This window comes from Sminthopsis crassicaudata, chromosome 2 (assembly GCF_048593235.1).
Source record: "Sminthopsis crassicaudata isolate SCR6 chromosome 2, ASM4859323v1, whole genome shotgun sequence".
Lineage (NCBI taxonomy): Eukaryota > Metazoa > Chordata > Mammalia > Dasyuromorphia > Dasyuridae > Sminthopsis > Sminthopsis crassicaudata.
The window spans coordinates 259,004,752-259,017,341 of NC_133618.1; the positions used below are offsets into that span (position 1 = coordinate 259,004,752).

The following is a 12,590-nucleotide window of genomic DNA, read 5'->3' on the forward strand; positions in this document are numbered from 1 at the left end:
CCAAACATCTGGAAGATACAGTGGAATCCCAAAGCCAACTGAATTACCAACAGCTTCCAACAGAAAACCAAAAGGATTTTTAGAGCATTGGCCCCCAGTAAATTTCAAAATGTGAATGAAAATGCTTGATAAAAATTCTCAGGAGTGAGACTCAGGGGACCCCAACTACAGATTTCCAGGACAAACTTTGACCCTATTTCTCCACATTTAATGAAAGGGCAAGTATATTCTCAGTGTAAAGCCCTCATTAAAATTGTTTTTTTTTTAAATGATCAAAAGCAAGATTAAAACACATATTCAATTGTATAGTACAATGGATAGAGTCAGGCCTATCAAACTCAGGAAGTTAATACCCCAGACAAGAAGGATGTTATTAGCTCACATCTTACACAATCAGCTCAACAGAGGGAAATCAGGATAACTGGATATGTAGTGGTCACTCCTGGATATAAGTTCTGGAGCCACCCATCCCTTCAAAACATTATTGGTTTCTGAAGTGGATAGATCAGAAATCAAAGAAAATGAAGGCCATCTTGCTAAGTTTCCTCCTAGGATTGATTTGTGTGTCTCTGGTACAGACAGATGTCCTAGTACAGCCAGACTTTGATGCCAAACAGGTACTTTTTTGTTTCTTTTGCTGGGGTTGGTGGTGTAGGAGGGTATTCAGTACCAATGGAGAGTCCAATCTTTTTGGAAGATTAAATGCTCAGCAAAACATTTTCTACTTATAGTTTTCCCTAAGCTCAGATATTTTTAAACCACTTACTTACAAAGGATTTACTGAGACTCCCAGTGATTTATCATTCTCTGTTCCAGTCAGACAAACAAAACAATAGTAGAGGATACAAATTCAGTTAGTCACGTTGGTCATCATCGTCAATATCATTGTCCTATTGAGGTACAATTAGTAATTTTTGCACCTGAGTGAGTAGTGATAGAGCAAGGTATACAGCCTATGAAATTCAAATTTGATCCAATGAGTGGTTCTCTAATGGCCCACTAATGGTTGAATTTTTATGATCCATCTCTTTACCTATCCATTCAATGTTTCCTGTAGACTGTTTGCTGTCTGTTCACCTACTCTATGACACTGAACTTTTAAAGTCCTTTTTGACAGGTGAGGATTCGAGTCATTAGCAGTTTAACAATTAGTTTCTAGGCAAGTCTCAGCCATGCTCAGTATTCATGAAATCATTTATTTACTAGTTAGCTAATTACTAATTAGTTGGTGATTGATAAAAATCTTTCCTGTGAGTAAAGCTGTAACTAGAATGGGGTGAATAAAACTTTATGCCAAGTTACTGACATGGAGGGTGCTTCCTCCCTGTGGTAACCAATGTCCTAAAGTCTCACCTTACAGTCACAAGTGCCCTTGGTTAGCTCCCTCATAGTGCCCTATCATTGTAGCCCCTCTCTTTCAGAGCCCACTTTTATTGTCAGCCTCTGCAAGAATGGGAGTTAGACTGCTTTATTCTGGAGATTCTTGGTTAGACTATCCCATGGGCTCATTGCCACTGACTGCCTCTTTTCCAGCAGCATTACTTTCCATTTTCCCTTGTGCTTTCTATCATTATTAGGAAGGGGTGCCCAAGCTAAGCTTTATGTACAGAAAGCAAGGGAGCCCAAGGCTATTTTTGGAAGCTACTATTGAGTCTCTCTTTTCCTTCTAAAACATTATAAGCTCAAACATAGGAGACAGATATACTGGAACTTGAGGTCTGACTTATTGTGTGACTTATCCAAGCAAATCATTCAATTTCTTTGATCTCTTTATCCACCTGGGTACCCTGAATACAATGGACAAGCATTCTACTTATGATTGTCATGTCCATAAACTGTTCTCCCCAGTTTTCAGGCTTGTGGTATGTCGTTTCCATGGTGTCAGATTGCAAGGTCTTCCTCGGCAAGAAGGAAAGTATATTCATGTCAACAAGATTAATAAATGCTACGGAGGAAGGCAACCTCAGTGTTCATATGGCCTTCCCTGGGTGAGCATGATTTATTTCCTCATTTGGGGATCCTTATCCCTCTCTCTTCACACTTTCCTTTGCCCTGGGCTAGATAAATGAACGGATAGGTAAAACATATATTAAGCAATTATTATATACTAGGCACTGTGCTAAAAGCTGGGATACAAATAAAGCAAGTGAGTGAGATAGTCTTTGAGAGTCTTTGTTCTTATTGGGAAAGACAACACATAGAGGGGAAACAGAAAAGAGGCCTTGGGAGCAAGGTTGATGTCTAGAAAGTGTCGTGGAGACTTAGAACTGAGCAAGGTAAAAACCAAAGCGGATTAACCTATCCAAGCTCAAAGCGGTTCCAGGAGTGAAACCAATTTTCCAGGGTAAGTGGTTTAGTAAGAATTGTGGGATTATGACTATAGGCTCCTGGAAGAACAGGAAGGGGTTGGGGAATCAGTGGAGCTGAGTATGACCCAGCTTAGAAGACAAAGGAATCTGATCTTCAGAGATATGGAACATGGAACCAGGGAATCAAACCTGGCTGGGGTCAGTACAAAGATTGGGGAGGGAATCTGAGAAGAGGGAAGAAAATCTTTAAAGAGATGTGTAGAATGTGACTATTGCAGCTAAGTGATGTTTCTGATGGAAATAGCTGTAAACTTTGGCTTAATAGAAAATAAGGGGTAGGTAGGGAAATAAGGAGTAGGTAGGGACATTCAGGATTCCCTTCCTTTTTTTCATAGGGCACACTAATCCTCTGCAGAGATGCATGGGGTAATTTAGATAAGAAGGTTCTTTTGTGACTCAGGTGACTGGACCTAGCATAGAGACAGAAGGCTAGACACAGTGGTAATAAGATGATGGGAAAATTGTACACGGGTATCCTGGTTGGTGGAGGATCCATATCTGTTCTCAGGGGACTCTGAAGAAAACTCCCCTTTTGAGAGCTGTTAAGAATTTTTCTAGTGTGTAATTTCTATCTCTATTGATCCCCTAGGGCTGATGGCTGTAAGACAATGGATGCAGAGTATATAAAGATAGGCTCTGAAGGTCACTTCAAAGTGCCTGGTAGGTCAGATTGAGTCTGAAGAGTATCATCTGTTTCCTTCCCCACTCTCCTCCACTTGATTAAAAGACGAATGTTCTTTTTCCATTGCAGCAAAACAGGAAAACACCAATGATACCTGCACTTTATCTCTGGTCTGAATCGTAACCCCCTCCTTCTGCCCACCATCCAGATATTTTTCCTTTATTCTGTTTCATAGAAGGTCCTGTAGGGAGGAACAGAGAAACAGAGGCTCCAAAAGCAAACTTCCCCAGAACTAATGTCACCAATTTCCAGTTATCCTTTCCTTGGCTTTCTCTATAATCAATTATTTGTCAAGGATTATAAATTATATCTCTGCAATATTCTTTCTTTTCCATTCCTACTATCATTTCCCTTCCTTTGGTTCTTATTGATTCTAGTTTGGATTTTTGCAGTAATTTCTTTCTTTTTTTTAAATTAAAGCTTTTTATTTACAAAACATATGCATGGGTATTTTTTTTTTTTGAGAGACTGGGGTTAAGTGACTTGCCCAGGGTCACACAGCTAGGCAGTGTTAAGTGTCAGACCAGATTTGAACTCTGGTCCTCCTGAATTCAAAGCTGGTGTTATATCCACTGAGCCACCTAGCTTCCCCCTGCCTGGATAATTTTTCAACATTTATTCTTGCAAAACTTTCTGTTCCAAATTTTTTTCTCTTTCCCCCTCCACCCTCTCCTAGATGGCAGGTAGTCCAATACATGTTAAATATGTTAAGATATATATCACATCTAATATATGTATACATATTTATACAGTTATCTTGCTGCACAAGAAAAATTGGATCTAGAAAGAAAAAAAATACCTGAGAAGGAAAACAAAATGCAAGCAAACATCAACAGAAAGCATGAAAATGCTATGCACACTCAGTTCCCATAGGCCTCTTTCTGGCTGTATATGGCTTTCTTCATCACTGAACAATTGAAACTGGTTTGAATCATCTCATTGTTGAAGAGAGCCATGTCAATCAGAATTGATCATCATATAATCTTGTTGTTGCCATGTATAATAATCTGGTTCTGTTCATTTCACTTAGCATAAGATCTCTCTCCAGGCCTCTCTAAAATTATCCTGTTGGTTGTTTCTTAAAGAACAATAATATTCCATTACATTCATATACCACAACTTATTCAGCCATTCTCCAACTGATGGGCATCCATTCAGTTTTCAGTTTCTAGCCACTACAAAAAGGGCTGCCACAAACATTTTTGTACGTGTGTGCTGCAGTAATTACTTAACTGTTATTCTCACTTCTAATCTTTCCTTACTCATCTCTATTCTTTCCTTACCTCAATTTGTGCTTCATTTTCTTGCTAATTTAATGCTCATAATGCATAGGATTATACATACAGAGCTGAAAGGGGCCTGATAAATAATCTAGTCTAAAATCCTTATTTTGCAGATAAGGAAACTGAGGATTAAAACATTTAAGTGACTTGTCCAAGATGATATATGTAGCAAGTGACATGATTAAAGAGAATATTGTTGGGACTACATCATTTGGCTGCTGAAAAATCTTTAATGAATCTTAATTTCTATTGATAAAAATTTGAACTCCTTTAGTCTAACATTCTAGACCCTCTACAATATGATTCTAACCTAGCTTTTAAAACAATTTAATTCAACAAGCATTTATTAAGCACCTACTATATACAAGGTACTGAACTTGGGTTACAAAATTAAGTATGATTCAGTCCTTGCCTTTAAGTACATTACAAATTAATTGAGAAGGTGAGGTGGGAAATTAGAATAAAATATTTGCACATAATTATACTACAAAGAAATTATGCTACTGTAACAAATGTAGGGAAGAGGTTCTTTCTAATAATATGCTAAGAAATTTTGAGGAGGGAGAGGTCCCTTTGGTCTGGTGGGTAAGGGGATCAGAAAAGACTTTATGGAGTATCAGGCACATGTATTAGGTCTTGAAGGAAAGGAAGAATTTCAACAGGTTGGGAAGGATCAGGGAGGAAAGGGAGTCTATTCAAGACATAGTCCATAGTTCATAGATTTAGAGTTGGAAAGGACTTCAAGGGCATCCAAAGTAAACTACCTCATTTTACATATGAGGAAACTTCTCCCAAAGATTAAGTAATTTGTCCAAAGTCTGTAATGAATGAGAGAATGAAAAAAGCATAGAGATGGGAGAGGGGCAGGGTAAAAATAGGGAATGGAGAATATTCTTCTTTGGCTAGGACCAGGAATACAATAAAGGAAAACATGAACCTTGAAAGGTGAGTTGGATTCTGGGAGATGGGGAGAACTGAATACCAGGATTAATAATTTATGTTTTATTTGAAAGGCAAAAAAAGACAGTTTTTTGAGCAGAGAAGTAATAATAGGATTAGAATGTTTCATTAAGGAGATTATATGGGTAATAGTGTGAAGGATAAATTAGAAAGGGGCTAGAAAAATGGAAAAATAGAAGACTGGAAGCAGGAAGACTCTTTAGGTGGTTGTAATAATTGTCTGGTCAACTAGACATAAAAGTCTGAACTAATGATTGGATAATTGGAAGAAATGGATATAAAAGAAAAAGTGGAAGTAGGGTTCCTAGGATTTGGCAAATAATTGGCTATAGAGGGAAGGGAAGAAGGAGGAATCAAAGAGGACAAGTTAGAAGCCTGGATCAAATCCTGACTCTTGCACATTAACTATATGGCTTTGGGCAAGCAACTCAAACCTCCTTGGGCCTTAGTTTCCTCATCCACAAAATGAGAGAGGATACCTCTCAGGAATCCTCCAATTTTACAATCCTTGAGAACAAGAGCTGACTTGTGGACAAGTCTAAGAGAACTTGGAGTCAGGAAGATCTGAATTCATATCTGGCTTCAGACATTTGCTAACTTGGTGCAAGTCATTTAATTTTTGTTGCCTTCATTTTTCCCATCTGCAAAATGGGGATATTAATAACACATACCACTCAGAGTTGTTGTGAGGATCAAATGAAATAATGATTGTAAAGCTCTTAGCACAGTGCTCGGTACAGAATTGGTTGGTTAATTGTTATTCTTTGTTCTTGAAGAGGATCAAAATGACATCATTATGTTGGAATTGAGTTACAGTGTGTCTAACTGTAGGTGATCAGAACAGTATGAGCTTGAATGCTCTGCCACAGATTAGATACAAATAGTCCCTATGAATATTTGGAGCAGCTTCTCTAACTTCACACATCTCTCATTTCTCCTAAGCTAATTCAATTCTGTTTAATGTAAACTATTATTATTAGCTATTATAATTCCCCATCTCTGCAAAGAATCAGGGAAAATAATTTCTTATATGTATTTTTGGGCCCCAATTTGAGTCATTATAATTTTTCAGCATTCTTTTTTGCAATTGTTCTTCCCATTTACATTGTTGTCATTTTATAAATGTGTGTATGTATGTATGTGTGTACATGTTGTTTTCTTGGCCCTGCTTACTTTGTTTTGCATCAGTTCATTCAGGTCTTTTTATATTTCTTTGTGTTCATCAGATTTATTGTATTTTGGAGTATGGTAATATTCCATTACATTTGTGTGCCACAGCTTGTTTAGATATTCTTAAATTGAGGGGCACTTACTTTGTTTCTAGTTCTTTGCTACTTGCTATCATTATAAAGGCATTTCTAATAGTCCTGGATGTAGGCAAGCTGAGCCTTAATTTTAATTTTCTAAACTGGTCCTGCATCTCACCAGATTTTCCTTTCTAGCTAATGGCTTCCTGGATGTGCGCGTGGCTGAGACTGATTACAAATCTTACTGCGTTCTGTACATCTACAAGGAGTTGGATGGGGTATTCAGCACCATGGTTCAGCTATTCAGTATGTGAGCATCAAGTCTTGGGACATAGGGGGAGGAGACAGGGAAATTGTACTCCTTGGGGGAAATGGGGTAGGGAGAATCTTCCATGATTCTGGACAGGTGTTGAGGTTGGGGGCTTCCGGAAGTTTGATCTCAATTTGGAAGGAGGGAGGAGAAGGAAACCCACTTCTGAAGGTTCTGAAGGAATCCTTGCTTGGACTTTCAAAGTCCTGGATCCAACTTCTATCATGAAATCTTTCTGCCTCTTTTTCCTATTTTAGTAAAGCTGGTCCCTTTGTGTGCTATAGTGAAAAAAGTGTATATAAAGTCAAAGGACTTTTGTTTAAAGCCAAGTTCTGCTACTTTTTCTTTGTGTGATTTGGAGCAAGCCACATGATTTCTCTGGTCCTCAGTTTCTCATCTGTAAAATGAAAGCATTAGTCCAGGAAGTCCTTGTTGGCTCTAAATCTATATAAATCTAAATTTATGATTCTCTAATCCTTTTATATTCATCCTTTCTCTGCTCACAGGTAGGACCCAGGGTGTGAGTGGAAAGGCTCTGAGAGCATTCCAGGATTTCTATCCTATTGTGGGACTTGAGGATGACATGATGTCTCTGCTCTCCAAGTCAGGTAACTTTGGAAGATGTTTCTATCACCATTTCCTTTGTTGAAGATGATAAAGTTGCCCATCCCTTAGCACATATATAGGTTGGGGATAGGTAGGCTCCTATTCAGTGAAACAATTAAGGTATGTAGATAGCATTACTATGTTGGATACATCTCAGCAAGGGGCTGTAGAATAAAGAGATATTCCAAACTGCCTCACTAGATTCCATAGCTTTTTTTTTTTTTTTTTTGAGCAGAGGTTCTCAAACTTTTTGTCCTTAGAACTCTTACAATTGTAGAAATTATTGAGGGCCCCAAAGGGTTTTAATTTATTGGAGTTATATCTATTGATATTTACTACATAAAAATTAAATCAGATAAAATTTTAAAAATATTTATGAATTTATTTAAAACAATAATAAATCTATTATGTTAACGCAAACTACGCATTTCTATGGAAATTAACTATATTTTCAAAAATAAAAAAATAGTGAGAAGAGATGTATTTTGAAAATCTCTAATGGTTGATTTAACTGAAGATAGTTGAATTCTCACATCTGCTTCTATGTTTACTCTCTTCCATTATGTTGCCATCACAGATATAGTTGGAAAAAGAAGTATTTTAATAGGCTGTTGATGTCTTAGTATTATTATGAAATTAATTTTGGCCTTACACATCCCCCTGAAGGATCTCAGGGACCAACTGAAAGGATCTTGAATTTGTGGACCGCACTTTGAGAACTGTCAACTTTGGAGATATACTTATTTAGGTTATTTTGTTCAATTGATTTGTCAAATAATAAACTATTAAGTACCTGTTATGGGTCACTTTTGTATGACAAAGGCAGGTGGCTCTTAGCTGTACTGAAAAACAGAAAGGTTATTTACTTTGGATAGCTGCCTTAGACAGCTTAAACATTACATGTCCCTTCCTATCATTCCTCATGGTACATTTCTTTCCCTCACCTCTTGGAAGTTACCCTTAGTGGCATAAACTCTGAGTGCGGACATTGGTCCCACTTTCTCAGAGGAGAAGCTATTGAGCTGGGAATCTAGATAATTGGGTATTGCCTTGCAGAACATCTCTAGACAAGCTCTTTCTTGTACTCTCATTGGGTTATAGTCAAAGGAATCTTGAGTTTGGTCTGGAGGTGTCTGGGAGGCTTTATCTGCTTTGTGGTGCATTAGAAGAAGCACTTGGTTTGTTTGTTTTTTAATATCCTTGTCTTATAGCAGGGGGAATGGATGTGTGTGGCAAATAAATAAATACCTAGTTTGGAGGTTGATTTTCAAGTCTGTCTTATAACTGTTTTATACTTGCTTTTATTTCTATAGATGCTTGTTCCCAGGAAAACATTGAGGTGAGTTTGTTCATCCTGATTTCAGAGCATAGCCTCAAACTTCATTTTTTTTTAAAGTGGAGAATCAGGACAGCTAGGTAACATAGTGATAGAGTCCTAGCCCTGAAGTCAGGAGGACCTGAGTTCAAATGTGGCCTTAGACACTTAACACTTCCTGGCTGTGTGACCCTGGGCAAGTCACTTAACCCTAATTGAGTCAGCAAAAAAAAATAAATAAATAGAAAGAAAGAAAGTAAAAGAAAAAAAAGTGGATTATCAAGTATATAAGGATCTCTAAAGCCTAGTGTTCCCCGTTAAGGATCCTGACTGACCTTACCTGATAATCTTATGGTCAGTAACACATGAGGACTAAGTTTGATATGCCTTGTCATACAAATGACAGTTCCTCTCTGAAGTTTATTTCATTTGAGACAGAAAAAAATACCTTCTTCCTCCTCCTCTTCCTTCTCTCTCTCTCCCCTTCCTCCACATCCCTCTTTTCCTTTGCCTCCCTTTCCTCTTCCTCCACTTCCTTAATCATTTCCTCCTTCTCTTCCTCCTCCTGGACTTCTTTCTCCTTTTTCTTTTCCTCTTTTTCCTCCTTCTTCTTTAAAGAATATTGATATCTTGTGATTTTGAGGACATCTAGGTGGGACAGTAGACAGAGTGCTGAGCTCTGAGTTAGAAAGCTCCTCTTCTGAGTTCAAATCTGACCTCAGATATTTACTAGCTTTGGGACCTTGGGCAAGTCACTTTGTATGGTTTGAGTTTTTCCATATGTAAAATAAGCTAGGGAAGGAAATGTCAAACCACTCAAGTATATTTGCCATGAAAACTCCAAATGGGGTCATAAACAGTCAGACATAACTGAACAATAACCAACTTGGTTTTTTATAATACCTTTAATTCCAAAGATTTTATTTTATTTTCCCTCACTTAATAGTATTTTATTTTCCCCAATTACATGTAAAGATAGTTTTCAACATTCACTTTTATAAGATTTTGAGTTCCAAATTTTTACCACCTCTAATTCTGAATACTTCCCTTTCCCTTCTTTTAATTTAGATGATCCATTGAGAAGGGTAGCTTCTAATGAGGAATTTTTTAGTTTTGTTTCTGTTAACAAAGTGTGGGCAAGTGACCCTGGGCAAGTTATTGTTGTAAGTAAATCACTCAGTATTTTAAACAATTTTCCAACTCTCTAAACTCTTTCCCACATCTTACAGAGAAGATGCTGACCTAAAGGGTAGAGGGAATTTCCCACCTGGGAGTTTCCTATAAACTGGGAGTTCCCAGTGAAATTGGAGATTTTTAATCCTTATCTCTGACAATCATTGATTTTGATCTGGAAGGGATCCAGTCCAACCCTTTTATTTTATAGGTGAATAAACTGATGCCCAGAGAATGTAAGGGTCTTACCTAAGCTTACATTAGGTAATGAGAGGTGGGTTTCAAACCCGGGCTCTCATCCTAGCAGTTTTTCCACTATGATACACAACCTCCTCACTAAGGGAAGACATACAGATATTTTGACAAAAAATTGGACTTTACTCTTTACCAAGAGGAGTTACTTGGAGAAAATTCATATCCACATTTTTATTCAGTCTTCCATTCCCAGCTGTTTTTCATTGCTTAAGCAAGAATTTCTTGCCTTGCCTTAAAGTCCTGAGTCAAGATTTCCATTTCTATATTTGCGCCCCAATTTCTAGCAGGAATCAGGTTTAGTAAATGCTGGGTTTCTCAGAAGCTTTAGATGAATCATAGAATTCTATCAACTCCCATATGGCACATGAGTACATACTCTTCCCTATACTTAACAGGGATATGAAAAATAGAGAGAGGGCCTAAAGGGTAAATGGAATGGGGAAGAAGTAGCTTTATATATTCCATAACACTCTTCAACCTTTCTATACTACAGGGAAAAGCCTAAAGAAGATTTCTTCAGTCACCAGCAGAGAAAATGGAATCAGTAAGGAGTCAGAGATATTTGAGCCTTCCCGGGAGACTCTGTCAGAAGAGTCCTTTTTGTTCCTCCTCTATGACCCTGCTTTGGGACTTTTCCGGAAATTTTTCCTTCTGTATTGAATAAATAGACTTTTTAATATTTCCAACTAGGCTCCAGACAGATCCTTAAACATATTTTTATCAAGTTCATTTTTGTAGGACCCCAGAGAATAATAAAGGAAAATTAAAAATTTTGACTTTTAGAAAAATAGAATTGTTGTGCCACAGTTCTCTTTTATCGTCCTGACTCAGTTTCCCTAAAATTTTCTGTCTCGGTTTCCTTAACTGTTCTGCCTTAATCCCCTTAGTTGCAACCCTCCCCTCTGGTTCATTAAGATTGGAGACCACTTGCTCTAAGGTTATAAATTGTTAATGTGAGGCTCAAGATAAGGAGGAGTTCAGACTTCCTGGCTTCTAACTCCTTCTGTCATCAAGAATTTATGATTTTACCCCCTATCTGTCATTGTTCTTCTTTATCCCAATTTACCAGAATGTCCAGTGTCTCCTATCACCCTGTCAGAACCAGATTGATAGTCCGTTCCCATTCTCAATGTTCTGAATCTGCCCCTGCCTTCGTCTACCCCTGTAGCTGAGCCATATGTGTGTATGTGTCATTGAGAACTCACTACTGGATACTTTGAGACAAGAGTCCTGTCCATTCAATCAATTAAATTCTCCAATGAATAAAATATTTAAACTCTCTAATCTCTATTTTGCCTCAGTTTCTCTGGCATTACAGAATGACCAAGCTAGAAGAGATCTTAGAGATCTCAGTTCAATTTTCTATCCTAACAGGATTCCTTCTTATGTCTCTATTAAGAATGGTAAACCCAGACTTTGTTTACATTCTTCTGATGATGGTGGTCTCATCTTACCTTGAGTGCCTGGTCCATTGTATTTCTGGACAACTCTAGAAGGAAGTTCTTTTTCAACTTGAGAAGGAACAAACCAAGGGGAATCCAAAAGTCAGGATATATTTGGATGGAAATGTCGACCTCTTTCATCACTATGAAGTACAAGATTGTAGTCAGATAGACCAGCAATTAGATGCGCAGTGGATAGAGCACAAGCCCTGAAGTCAGGAGGACTTGAGTTCAAATCCAGCCTCAGAAACTTAATACTTCCTAGCTATGTGACCCTGGGTAAATCACTTAACCCCAACTGCTTCAGGGGGGAAAAAACAACAGCTCAAACTGATAGAGTCTTCCGGTCAAGTGTTTGTGAGAAAGTATCTTCTCTGGAGGCAACAGGAAAGCTTGCACACACTTGCCTGACTGCCCTATCACATTGTTCCTTTTCTCTCACCTGTGATTATATTTTCTAGTGGAACAGCTAAATATCTGAGGTTTTTACATCCACGCAGTCCAATGATAACCCTCTATCACCCTATACTAAAGGGGCTGTTTGGGTAGCATAGGAATTCAGAGAGGGGGGAGGAGGAGAGGAAAAGAGGGACAGAAAAAGAAGAAGGGAGGGAGGGAGAGGGAGAGAGTGAAAGAGAATGATGCTTTCAGACACAGTTTCTCTAACTCTTTTCCTCACTCCTCTCCATTACCTTTACTTTTTTCCTCATGCAGACTAGGATTCAGGCAACAAATCCCTTTAAGCTATGAGACTGATTGTTGGGGAGAGGAGGCAGGTATTTCCTGGGAGTTCAAAAGGTTTGACACAAGTGGAGGATCCAGTCTCATCCCAGGTTCTCTGCAGCTTAAATGCCATTTGTCTGCAGCCCGGAAATATATCTTAGAGAATTAGTAGAAACTGAGAATGAGGCTGCAATCCAGACCCAGGCTTGTTGGACTCTCAGAGTC

General features: G+C 38.1%; 1 protein-coding gene across 1 annotated transcript; it reads left to right on the top strand.

Annotated features, from left to right (window-relative positions):
* Positions 1–480: 480 nt before the first annotated feature.
* On the top strand, positions 481–11,411 carry LOC141553393 (lipocalin-15-like). The gene is made up of 7 exons (XM_074285068.1): positions 481–617; positions 1,849–1,988; positions 2,959–3,029; positions 6,737–6,847; positions 7,358–7,459; positions 8,771–8,796; positions 10,694–11,411. The coding sequence occupies exons 1-7, from the start codon at positions 522–524 to the stop codon at positions 10,703–10,705; spliced, it is 558 nt and encodes a 185-aa protein (XP_074141169.1). The 5' UTR covers positions 481–521; the 3' UTR covers positions 10,706–11,411.
* Positions 11,412–12,590: the final 1,179 nt, after the last annotated feature.